Source organism: Arvicola amphibius, chromosome 4 (assembly GCF_903992535.2).
Source record: "Arvicola amphibius chromosome 4, mArvAmp1.2, whole genome shotgun sequence".
NCBI classification, from domain to species: Eukaryota; Metazoa; Chordata; class Mammalia; order Rodentia; family Cricetidae; genus Arvicola; species Arvicola amphibius.
In genome coordinates, this window is record NC_052050.1 from 49,826,872 (window position 1) to 49,843,993 (window position 17,122).

The 17,122-nt window shown below is 40.8% G+C and overlaps 1 protein-coding gene across 1 annotated transcript in view; it reads left to right on the plus strand.

Annotated features, from left to right (window-relative positions):
* LOC119813648 (NACHT, LRR and PYD domains-containing protein 1a-like) overlaps nt 1-17,122 on the plus strand; it is a 70,355-nt gene that overhangs the window by 27,344 nt on the left and 25,889 nt on the right. Inside the window, 3 exon segments of the mRNA XM_038329044.1 lie at nt 3,018-3,188; nt 10,109-10,279; nt 12,555-12,644. Of these exon segments, the coding sequence (XP_038184972.1) occupies nt 3,018-3,188; nt 10,109-10,279; nt 12,555-12,644 (432 nt within the window).

The window sequence follows — 17,122 nt, forward strand, 5'->3', positions numbered from 1 at the left end:
GTTGGCTTGCTAGCAAAAGTTTGAAATTCCATTATTCTGATGGTTAAAACTGGGATATTTCTTGAGTTCTGGCTTTGACACCAACGTGAGCAACACAGCAAAAGCTGTGAAAAGCCCACATAAAAAGCAAATGACTTAAAAGTAGCGTAGCAACTGTTAGAGAACAGGAAGGGAGTAAAGAGAGAAAAGAAAATGAGTCAGAGAGCACAGACATGATCAAACTATGTTATACACATATGGGAAGTTGTCTCAATGACTCATTTGATTAGAATGACCTAATTAAAAACCTACTTGTTGTAAAAGAGTAAGGATATATCAATTATCAAAACAAAAAACTATCTTTCAGCCGGGCGGTGGTGGCGCACGCCTTTAATCCCAGCACTCAGGAGGCAGAGGCAGGCGGATCTCTGTGAGTTCGAGGCCAGCCTGGTCTACAAGAGCTAGCTCCAGGACAAGCTCTAAAGCTGCAGAGAAACCCTGTCTCGAAAAACCAAAAAAAAAACTATCTTTCATAATTCCAAGTATCAGGAAGGACAGCCTTAAGAATTGGGGTAGCTGAACTTGGTCTTGCACATCTGTCTTCCCAAACTCAAAAGGTTGAGGCAGAAGACCAATATTTCCCAGTACAGCCTAAGCTACCTAGTGTGAGGCTGTCTCAAAATATTACGGGCTAAGGATGTAACTCATTGGTAGAGAGATTGACTACTGTGTTGGTTAATTCTCTGCTGCTGTGATAAAGCATGAAGGTCAAGGCAGCTTTCAGAAGAGTTTACTTGGGCTTCTGGTCCCAGAAGGCTCAGGGTCCATTGTGGCAGAGGGAAAGGATATGACTGGAGCCCAGCTGAGAGCTCATTCTTGAACCACAAGCAGGAAGCAGAGAGAGTGCACTGGGAATGGCTCAAGATTCTGAAGTCTTAAAGCCTGTGCCCTGTGACATACTTCCTTCCACAAAGCCACACCTCTGGAGCATTCTTAAATAGTGCCACCAAATGAAAACAAAGCATTCAAATGCCCACGACTCTTGGTCACATCTCATTCAAAACACCACATTTAGGGATCCCAAGACCCTAGATTTTGTACAGAGCATGAGGTAAAGAATTGGAGTATAACTATTAATCTTTTTTCTATATACTTTTCTATAGTATAACTGAGTCACACAATATATTATATTCAAGTTTATTTTCTTAAACTGTCTTCTCTAGTTACTAAAAGTCTAGTTACCATTCTGAATAACTCAATAAAAACAGTTAAAAAAATAATATTCCCCAGGGAGAACACTTTGGCCAGTTGGACAGTTTTTTTCTGTTCTTGGCTATTTAAGGTAGTTACTGTCTATGAATAAACAAGTGAGCCTTGGATAACCTTGCTACAGATGCTGAAAGCAGAAGTGGTCTGATGTGGACCTTTAGAAGAATTCTAAGTCGGTACAGAGACAGGCCAGATAGCACAAGAGAAACCAGGAACAGCAGCCTGCTTGAAAAGGACAGTGGCCTTAGGAAACTGGGACAATTCCGTGAGAAAGGGAGAGGCTTCAGCTGCTAGAGAGAAGGGAAAGTTGAGAGGGAAAGTCAGCCAGACAAAGCAGGGAGGCAAGCAGGAGGCCACTGCACACTTGGAAAACATTTCAGGTGTGAAGACTGGCCAAAGCCAGGGGAAGGGAAAGAACCAGTCCAGGGAATTAAAGCATCAAAGATTACAAGGTGAGCAATTTCTGTATGTGGCTCATAATGGCACTTCTTGATTTTGGAATAATGCATTCTGAAGCTCCACTTTCAGTCAGTGTAAATACTGACCATGCACCAAAACTGCCATCCTTTGCGGGCTGGGAGGGGTTCTGTGGTTAAGATCATTGTTGGTCCTGTAGAGGATATGGATCCATTCCCAGCACCCCATCAGATGGCTCACAACCATCTTTAACTCAGTCCCAGAGGGTCCAAAGCTCTGATTGTATCCTCTGCAGGATCCTGCATGCACAGAGCACACACAGACAAGCAGGAATACAAATGTACACATAAAGTAAAAAAATAAGTAAATTCTTTAAAAATCTACCATTCTTCAAAGTTTAGTATTTTATTTCCTTGACAACTCTTTGGTTTTATGAAACTGGAATGAAATATTTTATAGTTTTTGTTCCAGTTAATGTTGGTCACTTTTCATCTGTGTTTCTGGAGTTGTGATCTTGAGTTGTTATTTTGTTTTGTTTGTGGAGTTTGGGACAGAATGTTGCACAGGCCAGGCTTGAGATGCTCCCAGCCACTTCAGGTTTGTAGCTTAGGCCTTCATATGTTTGCTTTTTACATTAAAGGAATTCACTACCACTCTAAGATGATCTCTCTCTCTGTCTGTCTCTCTGTCTGTCTCTCTCTGTCTCTCTCTCTGTCTCTCTCTCTCTCTCTCTCTCTCTCTCTCTCTCTCTCTCTCTCTCTCTCTCTCTCTCTCTCTCTCTCTCTCTGTCCCTTCTCTGCAGTCTTCTAGTCCTGTAAAGATACAGGGACCATGTGAACCAGCACATCTGTAGTGTTTTTGATGGTGCTCAACATCCCATCACAGGCATGCTCAGCTACCTCTGCTGAGCTCTCTTCCCATCTCCCCATTCCAGGTTATCATTATGAAACTCTAGAATTCTTTTCCAAAGGAAATCAGGTATATTCACATCAAAAGGAAGAAGGCTTTGTGCCAGGCATTGTACTGGGCATTCTAGAGTAAAAAGAAAAACCGCCAGTTACCTCTTCACACCCTGTAGGACACCTAGACTAGTCAGACACATACACACAAAATAAGCACACAGCATTCAATGTTAAAGATGTAGATGAGGAACCACCCAGAGAAGAGGATCAAGATGCTGGAACAAAGGAGGAGGTAGAAGTTGGTGAATTCTAGGGGTGGCATATTGAGGCCTGGTGCTCAGGCAGATAGGAGCCTAACCTGCTGTGTAGGGCTGTGCACATCAGACCATGCACACACAAGTTACATCCCTTATTTCTTCTCCCTGCCCCCACCATATCTCTCTCATTCAGGTCGAAGTGGATCCCTTTCACAGATACCAGTTGGCAGATTCTCTTCTCCATTCTTGAGATCACAGGAAGCCTGAAGGAGCTGGACCTAAGTGGAAATCCAATGAGCTATTTGGCACTGTGGAGACTTTGTAGGACCCTGAGATGCCCTGGATGTCAACTAAACACATTGTGGTGAGTCAGGCTTTGGTTCTTCCCTGAAGCACAGATGGGTGGATGGAGACCAAATGCAAAACCTGAGTCTAGGGTGAGGCCTGGTATTCATCAAATATTCACCAAGCTTTCTTGACCACACCTGTGATAAATGCCAGATTAGCTATGATAAACAAATGGGGTTCTGTTTTTAGAGCTCATGAGAAACTGACATGCAGAAAGGAACCTCACTACCAACTGACCCATGAGGTCACCAGTGAAGCAAACTTTCTGAGAAAGGGATTAGGAGAGTTGCAGAACACAAAGACAAAGTGGAGCAGGAAAATAGAAAACTCCAGGCCCAAGGAATGTCAGCCCCCATTTCCTCCTGCTCTCTGCCCTTGCAACCACCTTCTACTCCGTTTCTATGGACTCCATCTTTACTAAAATTCCACATGAGATGTGAGATTATGTCCTAGTCTATGGCTGGTGAATGTCACTTCAGATGGCTCTTGAAATAGACCAGTGAATTATTAGATATAAAGCAAAGGATAACCAACCTACAGCCCACAACCTCAGAGGACCTAGACAATAAAGCAGACCCTAAGAGAGACATACTTAGGAAGGAGAAAAAAGACAAGATCTCCTGAGTAAACTGGAAGTGTGGAGGAGGGATGGGGATGGTAGAAGGGGAGAGGGGAGAAAGGAAGGAGAGTGGGAAAAATGTCTAGCTTAATTTTACAAAATTTAAAAATTTGGAAAAAATGAAGTAGAGCAGGTCTGAGGCAGCAACCTCCACAGGAGTGACCACAAAGGGAGCAAGCTCAAGTCACAGACTTCTGCGGGACTGGGCCTGAGTCAGGGACCTCCGAGGGAGTAGGTCTGAGTCAGTAACCTCCACTGGAGAAGGCCTGAATCAGTTCTCTCCACCTGAGCAGGCCCAAGACAGCAACCTCCACAGAAACAGGTACAAGGGAGAAACCGCCGAGGGAGCAGGCCAAAGACAGGGACCTTTGTGGGACCTGGCCCAACTCAGGGACCTCTGCAAAAAGAGGCTGAGCCAGCCACCTCCCTGGGGGAAGACATGAACAATCTCTGGGATTTCAGAGGGACCCCTGGGAGCACTTAGCAACCTCCAGGAACACCAAGTGACCTCTGGGGTGACTAAAACCGTGGCCCTGACTACACCACAAGGAGTAACCATCTGAACTTTAGGTCCACTAGCACCTGGAAGACTGATCATCAGAAACACAGAGGAAAAGATGAGTAGAAAAGGTAAGAACACACTCAACACCACAAAGAGCAACACAACACCAACAAAAACTAGTGGCTCTACAACTGCAAAAACATGAACACCCCAATATAGATGAAGCAGAAGAAAATGACCTACAAAATAACTTTAGGAGAATGTTTGAGACCCTTAAAGAGGAAATTAAAAATTCCCTCAAAGAAATGGAGGAAATGAAAAACAAAAAAAAATGGAAGAAATCAACAAACCCCTTAAAGAAAATGAAAAAAAGCAATCAAACAGATGAAAGAAATGATTCAAGACTTGAAAACTGAAATGGAAACAAAAAGGAAACACAACCAAAGGAATTTTGAAAACAGAAAATATGAGAAAATGATCAGGAACCACAAATGCAAGCATAAACAGCAGAATACAAGAGATGGAAGAGAGATTCTCAAGCACTGAAGATACAATAGAGAAAACATTAAATCTAACAAAAACTTAATACAAAATACTCAGGTAATATGGGACACTATAAAAAGATCAAAACTAGCCGGGCGGTGGTGGCGCACGCCTTTAATCCCAGCACTCGGGAGGAAGAGGCAGGCGTATCGCTGTGAGTTCAAGGCCAGCCTGGTCTACAAGAGCTAGTTCCAGGACAGGCTCTAAAAAAGCTGCAGAGAAACCCTGTCTCGAAAAACCAAAAAAAGAAAAAAGAAAAAAAAATATCAAAACTAAGAATAATAAGGATAGAAGAAGGAGGACTCTAACACAAAAGCACAGAAAATATATTCGACAAAATCATAGAAGAAAACTTTCCCAGTGTAAAGAAAGATATGCCTCTGAAGATACAAGAAGCTTACAGAACACCAAATAGACTGGATCCAAAAAAAGTCCCTCACCCCATAATAATCAGAAATACTAAAAATACAGAATAAAGAAACAGTATTAAGAGTGGCAAAGGAAAAAAGCCAAGTAACATATAAAGGCAGACCTATCAGAATTACTCCCGACTTCTCAATGGAAACAATGAAAGCTAGATTTTCCTGGCCAAACATTATGGAGACATTTAGAGACCATGGATAACAGCCCAGACTACTTTATCTAGCAAACTTTCAATCACCATAGATAAACAAAACAAGATGTTCCATGACAGAACCAGATTTAACCAATACCTAGCTACAAACCCAGCCCTATACAAAGAACTAGAAGGAAAACTCCAACCGAAAGAAGTTGGCTACATCAACAAAACACAGACAATAGGTGATCACACATCAACAAATTCCAAAAAAGGAAAAAAACACACTCAATAACATCACCAACGATGAAAACTAAAATAACAGGAAATAGCAATCACTGGTCATTAATGTCCCTTAATATAAAAAGACTTAACTCACCTATAAAATAAAGGCTAACAGATTGGATACAAAAACAGAATCCTTTCTTCTGCAGCATACAAGAAACACACCTCAACCACAAAGACAGCCATTGCTGCAGAGTAAAGGGTTGGGAAAAATATTTCCAATCAAATGGACCTAAGGAACAAACTGGTATAGCTATTCTAATATCTAACAAAACAGACTTCAAACTAAAATCAATCAAAAGAGGCAAAGAAGGACATTTCATATTAGTTATAGAAAAAAAAATCAAGAAAAAAATCTCAATACAGAACATCTATGCCCCAAATACAAGGGCACCCTCAGTGTAAAAGAAACACTTCTAAAGCTTAAATCACATATTATACCCACACATTAAACAGTAATAGTGGGAAACTTTAACACCTCACTCTCACCATGGGACAGGTCTGCCAGACAGAAACTTAACAGAGAAATAAATAGAAGATTCCATCCAAACATAAAAAAATATACCTTCTCAGCACCTCATGGAACTTTCTCAAAATTTGACCATATACTAGGTAACAAAGCAAACCTCAACAGATACAAAAAAAAATGGAATAACCCCATGTATCTTATCATATCACCATGGCTTAAAATTAGAATTCAACAGCAACACTAATTCCAGACAGACCACAAACACATGGAAATTAAGCAATGCTCACCTGAATCATCAATGGGTCAATGAGGAAATAAAGGAAGAAATTAAAGACTTCCTAAAATTCAATGAAAATGACCACACAACATACCCAAATTTATGGGACACTATGAAAGCAGTGTTAAGAGGAAAGTTCATAGCACTAAATGCCTACATAAAGAAGCTAGAAAATCCCACACTAATAGTTAACAAAACACCTGAAAACTCTAAAAAAAAAAAAAAAAAGCTAATTCACCCAGAAGGAGTAGAGGGCAGGAAAGAAAACAATAAAGAATCAATGAGACAAAGAGTTGGTTCTTTGAGAAAATCAACAAAATAGGAAAACCTTTAGCAAAAATAACCAAAAGGCAGAGAGAGAGACTATCTAAATTTAAAAAAATCAGAAATGAAAAGGGAGATATAACACCAGAGATGGAGGAATTTCAAAGAATCATCAGGTCTTATTTCAAAAACCAGTGCCCAACAAAATTGGAAAACTTAAAGGAAATGAACAATTATCTAGATAAATATCACTTACCAAAATTAAATAAAAACCAGATAAGCAAATTAAATAGACCTATAAATGCTAAAGAAGTAGAAACAGTCATCAAAAGTTTTCCAACCAAAAAAATCCCAGGACCAGATTTCAGCACAGAATTCTACAATATTTTCAAAGAAGAACTAACACCACTACTTCTCAAATTGTTCTGCACAATAGAAACAGAAAGAACATTGCCAAACTCTTATCATGAGGCTACAATTACCCTGATATCCATACCACACAAAGACAATACTAAGACAGACAATTATAGACCAATCTCACTAGTGAACATTGATGCAAAAATACTCAATAAAATAAGGGCAAACTGAACCCAAGGACACAACAGAAAAATCATCCTCCATGATCAAGTAGGCTTCATCCCAGAGATGCAGGAATGGTTCAACATACGAAAATCTGCCAATGTAATCCACCATATAAACAAAATGAAAAAAAAAACCCACTTGATCATCTCATTAGATGCTGAAAAAGCCCTCAACAAAATACAACATTCCTTCATGATAAAGGTCTTAGAGGGAGCAAGAAAATAAGGAAAATACAGAAACATAATAAAGGCAAAATTCAGCAAACCAACAGAAAACATTAAACTAAATGGAGAGAAACTCAAAACAATCCCACTGAAATAAGAAAAAAGACAAGGTGTCCACTCCCTTTGTATCTATTAAATGTAGTCCTTGAGATTCTAGCTAAAGCAATAAGACAACAAAAAGATCAAGGGGGTACAAATCAGAAAAAAAAGTCAAACAATCACTATTTGCTGATGATATGACAGTTTACATAAGCGACCCCAAAAATTCTACAAGGAACTTCAACAACTCATAAACACTTTCAATTATGTAGCAGGATAAAAGGTTACATCAAAAAAAATCAATAGCCTTCCTTTACACAGATGAAAATTGGGCTGAGAAGAAATCAGAGAAACATCGCCCTTGACAGTAGCCACAAACAGTATAAAATATCTTGGAGTAACTCTAACCAAACAAGTGGAAGACCTGTATGACAAGAATTTTAAATCTTTGAAGAAAGAAACTGAAGAAGACACCAGAAAATGGAAAGATCTCTCATGCCTTTGGGTAGGTAGAATTAACATAATAAAAATGGCAATCTTACCAAAAACAATCTACAGATTTAATAAAATTCTTCACAGATCTCAAAAGAACAGTACTCAACTTCATATGGAAAAGCAAAAAACCCAGGATATCCCAAAGAATCCTACACAATCAAGGAACTTCTGGAGGCATCACAGTCCTGGCTTCAAACTCTACTACAGAGCTACAGTACTGAAAGCAGCTTGGTATTAGCAGAAAAACAGACAGGAGGACCAATGGAACTAAATCAAAGACCCAGATATTAAACCACACACCTTCAAACACCCACCTGATTTTTTTAAAGTAGACATTTTTTACTTAGAGAAGAGAGAGAGAGAGAGAGAGAGAGAGAGAGAGAGAGGAGGAGGAGGAGAGAAAGAGGAGAGGGGAGAAGCAGAAAAGTGGGGAGAGAGGCAGAAGCGAAGCTGCCTCTCCAAGAGGAAGATGGGAAAGAGCCACCCACCTGATTTTTGACAAAGAAACAAAACATATAAAATGGAAAAAAAGCATATTTAACAAATGGTGCTGGCATAACTGGATATCAACATGTAGAAGAATGAAAATAGACCCATATCTATCACCATGCACAAACTCAAGTCCAAATGGATCAAAGACCTCAACATAAAACCAACCACACTGAACCGCATAGAAGAGAAAGTGGAAATTACACTTAAATTCATTGGCACAGGAGACCTCTTCCTAAATATAACCCAGTAGCACAGACACTGAAAGAAATAATTAATAAATGGGACCTCCTGAAAGGGCTGAGAAGCTTCTGTAAAGCAAAGGACACAGTCAACAAAACAAAATGGCAGCCTACAGAATGGGAAAAGATCTTCACCAACCCCACATAAGACAGAGGGCTGATCTCCAAAATATACAAAGAACTCAAGAAACTAGTCATCAAAAGAACACATAATCCAATAAAAAATGGGATACAGACCTAAACAGAGAACTCTCAACAGAGAAATCTGAAGTGGCTGAAAGACACTTCGGGAAATACTCAAGATCCTTAGCCATCAGAGAAATGCAAATCAAAACAACTCTGAGAATCCATCTTACACCTGTAAGAATGACCAAGATCAAAAACACTGATGATAACTTATGCTGGAGAGGTTGCGGAAAAAAGAGAACACTTCTGCATTGCTGGTGGGAGTGCAAACAGGTACAGCCACTTTGAATATCAATCAATATGGCGGTTTCTTAGAAAATTAGGAAACAACCTTCCTCAAGACCCAGCAATACCACTTTGGGGTATATATCCAAAGACATGTGCTCAACTATGTTCATAGCAGCATTGTTTGTCATAATCCGAACCTGGAAACAACCTAAATGCCCCTTGACTGAAGAATGGATAAGGAAAATGTGGTGCATTTACACAATTGGATACTACATAGCGGGGAAAAAATAATAACATCCTGAATTTTGTGGATGAATCTAGAAAACATCATATTGAATGAGGTAACCCAGACCAAGAAGACAAATATCATATGTACTCACTCATAAGTGGTTTTTAGACATAAGGCAAAGAAAAACCTACAATTCACAATCCCAGATAACTTAGACAACATAGAGGACCCTAAGATATAGATAGATGGATAGATAGATAGATAGATAGATAGATAGATAGATAGATAGATAGATCTAATGTACATGTGAAATAGAAAAAGATAAGATCTCCTGAGTAAATTGAGAGCATGAGGATCATGAGAGAGGGTAGAAGGGGAGAGGAAAGGAAGGGAACGGAGCAGAGGAATATATATATATATATATATATATATATATATATATATATCAATAAAAACAATTAAAAATGAAATATACCAGTGAGCTGTGCTGGGCCTTGTGGAGCAGAGCAGTGGTCCCCAACCTGTACTACACTGCTCCTGCTGCTCAGTTGTGGGAAACATGGAATTACACACCCAGAGCAGACAGAGCACTCCAGAGAGATAAGTGCTGCTAACACCGCATGCCAGGGCTCACAAAGGGAGACCTGAGCTCAGTTCCCAAGAGCAGTGATCCCTGGAGAATCTGACGGTGAGCATCTCTCATGCAGGCTTGTCAACTGTGGCCTCACATCCAGCCACTGTGAGGACCTGGCCTCAGTGCTCAGTGCCAGCTCCAGCCTGACTCAGCTAGACCTGCAGCTGAATGACCTGGGAGACCGTGGTGTGATGTGGCTGTGTGAGGGGCTCAGGAGTCCTGCCTGCAACCTCAGAACCCTGAGGTAAGTAAGACCCCTTAGGCAAGTGACATTCTTCTCTAAAACTCAGTTTCCTCACCTATTAAATGGAATGCCATACCTACCTCATGGATTGCAATGGCACAAAATGTGCTCATGTAAAAAAGAAGGTAACACTAGGTAGGTAGCTGGGCTCAGTGGAATCTTATCTATTAGCAAGGCTGTGTATCCTGGGAGACTCCCAGGTTTGCCTTACTCCAGGACAATGCTTCAATCATTTATTCATTCAAGAATCCATGCATGCATCCATATCAGGCCTTATATAAGTTAGCATTGCTCCAGACCCTAGGGATACAATCACAAGCACACACGGCTCTGTCCTGCTGAAGCTGGGTGGAAAGAGACAGACATCGATCACATGACTCTGTGTTGACGGGCTCTGCTGAATGCGGTGAGTCACAGTATTGTGAGACTGCCATGCTGTGAGAGGTGCAACTTTATTGAATGCCAGGAGGGTTGTCTGAGGCCTGAAGGAGAAATAGGACTTGTTTGGGCCAACCTGAGACCATATAAAGGCAGAGTTGGGGAAAACTCTAGAACAGAAAGAGCCTGGAGGCCTGGAGGGTCACCAGCTTTCACTACAGGAGCCTGAGATAATTCTCTGTACCAGAAACAGAGCCATTCCCCCTGAACTGAGTTTCACACAAGCGAGGCAAGTCTCCAAACTACAGCCCTGGAGACCCTCGTCCTCCATACAGCCCCTTCATGCTGTCTCTAAACTTCTTCCTCCCCAGCATGAGCCCACAGCCAGCTTCTGGAGAACTTCCCAGAGGTTGCTGGACAGTGTCCTTAATGGACTCAGAGATCCACAGAGATCTGACCCCTGTACCCAGAGTCCCAGCCAACAGGAGAAGTCCAGCAGTCCTGTTCCTTGGGACTCCCCTCTGTCAGGTCTTCTGCTCCAACTCTATTGTTGCTGTTATTATTATTGTTATGTTAATTATTTTGTTTGTTTCTGTCGGTGGTTCTCAACCTTCCTAATGCAGCTCCTTGTGTTTTGGTGACCAAAAACCATAGACATTTCTCTTCATTACTTCATAAATGTAATTTTGCTACTGTTATAAATTTCAATAAATATCTGATATTTCCAGTAGTCTAGGCAACTTCTGTGAAAGGTTTATTCAACACCCCCACACACAAGTCACAACGCACAGTCTGAGAACCGCTGTTTTATGTGGGAGCAGGTGCCCCCAGAGACCAGAGGAGTCAAAATCCCCCAGAACTGGAGTTACAGGTGGATTTGAGCTGCATGAAGTGGGTACTGGGAATTGAACTCAGGGTCTCTGAAGGAGTAGTATGTGCTCTTACCCACTGAGCCTTCTCTCCAGCTCTCTGATCCAATTTTAAGCACACAGGAGCAGCTGGACAGTGAGGAGTCTTCCTCCACTTCTCTGGGAGCTGAAACCTACACAGCTGCTTGTCACTGCTGTTCCCCAGCCTGCTTTCAGCCCTGACAGTTTCTCACAAGGTGAAGAGCCTGTTCAGAACTGGCCTCTGCTGCACCTGACAAGGCGCAGCCTCTCACAGGAACCTTTCCCTCCTGCCTTGTCTGTGCCTCACAGTGGGCAGATGGGAGTGATGGGTTTGTGTTATGGACTGAGGATGTGGAAACCCAGAGGAGGACACTACCCCAACTCCCAGAAATCCTGCAACTTGAAGATCCTAAGAATGCAACTAGCAGAACTCAGGCTGTGGCTGCTGCATGAGGACAAGGCTTCCTCCCTCAGCACTAAAGGAAATGGGGAGGGAGGCGAGAAGGGAACCAAGGTTCTTAACACCCATGATCCCAGCACTATATGTTTACTTTGAAGAGCTGCCCAGAATCCCTTTGAGGATATGACCATGACATCCAGCCACTGAGAATTCTGATGGCTACTGTGCTGCTCTTTGCCAACATAAGTGCCCCCATCTCTGGCCATGTTCCCCTCCCTGAGACAGTCTGTTTCCAATGACTGATATGCGGCGGAGATATATAAATGTATAAGTGGTAAGACCCTTACTTCCGCTCTGCAAAGTTCCAAAGGTCCTCATCCTGAAGTCAGCTCTCCCTGTACACTGACCAACCCCACTGAGACAGTGTCGTGGACACATCTCCCTCTGCTCAGTCTGCTGCTCTCTTTGTCCTGGATCTCACTCAAAAATAAGCTTACATAAGGCTACTCACTGGCTCTACAGGCAACAGAGTCCAGGGTCCTGGACTCTGAGGCCTCATGATCCTGTGGTGGATCCCACAAGAAATAGCCTCCTCTTTTCCTTGCAGGCTGGACCAGGACTCTCTCAGTGACCATGTGATGAAGAAGCTCTGGATCCTGGAGGCAAAGAATCCACAGCTGCTCATCTCCAGCATATGGTAAGGGGTAGACGCAAAACTCCTACTGGTCAGCCTAGGCCCTATGTGCCTGCTCCAGTGTTGAGAGGTGGGAAAACTGTCCTGAGGTGATGGGAAAGACAAACGGAGCCAGGAAGAAACCAGGAACCACAGCAACCAAAATGAGGTGTGTGTGTGGGGTGTGTGTGTGTGTGTGTGTGTGTGTGTGTGTGTGTTACAGTTATGTGAGTTTAAAAAAATAGAATTATATCATGCCTTCTTAATTTTTTCAGTCAGGATATAATAATATAAAAAGCTGAGGGAGTGGTGACTCCTCAAGCCCTACAAGTGTGATGACAGTAGATAATAGTAGCCAGCGGTGAATCCAGGCCACAGGAACAATGAAAGCAGTCACCACACTGAGGAGAGAAAGACACAGACAGAAAGACTATCCCAATCCCAATCCCAATCCCAATACTCAGACACATGTGCACACACATGCACACACAGACACACATACACATACACACACACATATACACACACTCACACATGCTGTACTATGGGAGGGGGAAGCTATAGGACAGGAGAGTCATCTTCCACTTGAGAGACTGCTGAAGCCCCACATTCTCCAAGTTTAGTCAATATCTGTTCCCAAGGTCCTAGCTGCTGACACACATGAAATGGAGGGGGACTAAACGCTCAGAGGGTCAGACATTCATTGAACAGACATTCCTGTAGACCTACTGCACATCATGCACTATTACAGGATCTGAGGGTAGATCAGTGAATAAGGTAGACATGAATCCATATAGAAGGGAGGAGATGTTTGTTCTCCCACAGTCCGCGCAATTGTACCTAGGAAACCTATGAGGGCAATGGTGGTCCTTATGACCTCATCCAAAACTGAAATGAGCGGAGGTGAACTCTCAAATATGGGAATGAGGGATGAGTAAAAAAGAAAAAAATTCATTCAGACATAGAGGGATTTTTAAAAAAAAAAAAAAAAACTTTTTAAATATATATTTATTAGACCATAAACAAATCACCTCCTACCTCTCAGACACTGACACACGGGCTTGAGAGGCAATCTCATATACAATAAGTTTACTAATCTGCCAATCACAAAACCTATTGAGAAACCACCAAGATCAATCTTCACAGTCACTCGGGATGGACGGGAATGTGATGAAAAGAAGCATACACAAAGAAACAAATGGAAACTCAGAAAAGTGAACTGATTCCACAGGTCTCATGCAACTAAAAGGCAGGAGGGACCTGAGTCCCTCCTTAACATCAGGACCCCAGGACTCTGCTTTTTGTTTGTTTGTTTGTTTGTTTTGTTTCGTTTCATTTCGTTTTGTTTTAGGACTCTACTTTTTTAAATTTTATTGATTTTTATTGAGCTCTACATTTTTCTCTGCTCCCCTCCCTGCCTCTCTCCTCCCCTTCAACTCTTCTCCCAAGGTCCCCATGCTCCCAATTTACTCAGGAGATCTTGTCTTTTTCTAATTCCCATGTAGATTAGATCTATGTATGATTCTCTTAGGGTCCTCATTGTTGTCTAGGTTCTCTAGACAGCAATGATTTGTAGGCTGGTTTTCATTACATTATGCTTAAAAAATCGCTTATTAGTGAGTACCTGTGATAATTGTCTTTCTGGGTCTGGGTTACCTCACTCAAAATGATGTTTTCTAGCTCCATCCATTTGCCTAAAATATTCAAGATGTCGTTAGTTTTTTTTCTGCTGTGTAGTACTCCATTGTGTAAATGTACCATATTTTCCTTATCCATTCTTCAGTCAAGGGGCATTTAGGTTGTTTCCAGGTTCTGGCTATGACAAACAAAGCTACTAAGAACATAGTTGAGCACATGTCCTTGTGGCACTTTTGAATATCCTTTGGATATATTCCCAAAAGTGGTATTACTGGATCTTGAAGAAAGTTGTTTCTTAATTTTCTGAGAAATCACCACACTGACATCCAAAGGGGCTGTACCAGCTTGCATTCCCACCAGCAATGCAGGAGTGTTCTCTTTACCCCACAACCTTTCCAGTTTAAGTTGTCATCAGTGGTTTTGGTCTTGGCCATTTTTACAGGTGTAAGATGGATTCTCATAGTTGTTTTGATTTGCATTTCTCTGATTACTAAGGATGTTGAACATTTCCTTAAGTGTCTTTTAGCCATTTTAGATTCCTTTGTTGAGAGTTCTCTGTTTAGGTCTGTACTCCATTTTTTATTGGATTATGTGTTCTTTTGATGACCAATTTCTTGAGTTCTATGTATGTTTGGGAGATCAGATCTCTGTCTGATGTGGGGTTGGTGAAGATCTTTTCCCATTCTGTAGGCTGCCATTTTGTCTTGTTGACTGTGTCCTTTGCTTTACAGAAGCTTTTTAGTTTCAGGAGATCCCATTTATTAATTGTTTCTCTCAATGTCTGTGCTGCTGGGGTTATATTTAGGAAATGGTTCCCTGTGCCAGTGCGTTCAAGTGTTCTTCCCACTTTCTCTTCTATAAGGTTCAGTATGGCTGGCTTTATGTTGAGGTCTTTGATCCATTTGGACTTGAGTTTTGTGCATGGTGATAGATATGGGTCTATTTTCATTCTTCTACATGTTGATATCCAGTTATGCCAGCACCATTTGTTAAATATGCTTTCTTTTTTCCATTTGATATGTTTTGCTTCTTTGTCAAAAATCAGGTGTGCAAAGGTGTGTGGATTAATATGTGGGACTTCTATTCAGTTCCATTGGTCCTCCTGTCTGTTTTTCTGCCAGTACCAGGCTGTTTTCAGTACTGTAGCTCTGTAGTAGAGTTTGAAGTCAGGTATTGTGATGCCTCCAGAAGTTTTTTTATTGTACAGGATTGTTTTGGCTATCCTGGCTTTTTTTTTTCTTTGTCCTTCAATATGAAGTTGAGTACCATTCTTTTGAGGTCTGTGAAGAATTTTGCTTGGATTTTGATGGGAATTGTGTTGTATCTGTAGATTGCTTTTGGTAAGATTGCCATTTTTAATATGTTAATTCTACCTACCCAAGAGCATGGAAGATCATTCCAGTTTCTGGTGTCTTCTTCAATTTCTTTCTTCAAAGATTTAAAGTTCTTGTCATACAGGTCTTCCACTTGTTCAGTTAGAGTTACTTCGAGATATTTTATGCTATTTGTGGCTATTATGAAGGGTGTTGTTTCTTTAATTTCTTTCTCAACCCATTTATCATCTGTGTACAGGAGAGCTACTGATTTTTTTGACTTAATCTTGTATCCTGCTACATTACTGAAAGTGTTTATGAGTTGTAGAAGTTCTTTGGTAGAATTTTGGGGGTCGCTAATATAAACTATCATATCATCAGCAAATAGTGAGAGTTTGACTCCTTATTTACCAATTTGTATCCCCTTGATCTCCTTTTGTTGTCTTATTGCTCTAGCTAGGACCTCAAGAACTAATATTGAATAGATATGGAGAGAGTGGACAACCTTGTCTTGTTCCTAATTTCAGTGGGATCGCTGGGAGTTTCTCTCCACTTAGTTTGATGTTGCCTGTTGGCTTGCTGCATATTGCCTTTATTATGTTTAGGTATGTTCCTTGTATCCCTGCTCTCTCCAAGACCTTTATCATGAAGGGATGTTGTAATTTGTCTAAAGCTTTTTCAGTATCTAATAAGATAATCATGTGGTTTTTATTTTTCAGTTTGTTTATGTGGTGGATTACACTGACAGATTTTCGTAGGTTGAACCATCCCTGCATCTTTAGAATGAAGCCTACTTGACCACTGTGGATGGTGACCTGATATGTTCTTGGATTTGATTTCCCAAAATTTTATTGATTATTTTTGCATCAATGTTCATGAGTGAGATTGGTCTGTAATTCTCTTTCTTAGTAATATCTTTATGTAGTTTGGGTATCAGGGTAATTGTAGCCTCATAAAAAGAGTTTGGCAATGTTCTTTCTGTTTCTATTGTGTGGAACAATTTGCAGATTATTGGTATTAGTTCTTCTTTGAAAGTCTTGTAGAATTCTGAGCTGAAACCATCTGGTCCTGAGCTTTTTGGGTTGGGAGACTTTTGATGACTGTTTCTATTTCTTCAGCAGTTATAGGTCTATTTAATTTGCTTATTGTTCTTGATTTAATTTTTGGTAAGTGATATTTATCCAGACAGTTGTTTATTTCCTTTAAGCTTTCCAATTTTGTGGAGTACAGGTTCTTTAAATAAGACCTGATGATTCCCTGGATTTCCTCCATGTCTCTTGTTATGTCCCACTTTTCATTTCTGATTTTGTAAATTTGGATACTCTCTCTCTCTCTGCCTTTTGGTTAGTTTGGATAAAGGTTTGTCTATTTTGTTGATTTTCTCAAAGAACCAACTCTTTGTCTCATTGATTCTTTGTATTGGTTTTTTTGTTTCTTTTTTGTTGATTTCAGCTCTCAATTTGATTATTTCCTGCCTTCTAGTTCTCTTGGGTGAGTTTGCTTCTTTTTGTTCTAAAGTTTTGAAGTGTTCTGTTAATTCACTATTGTGGG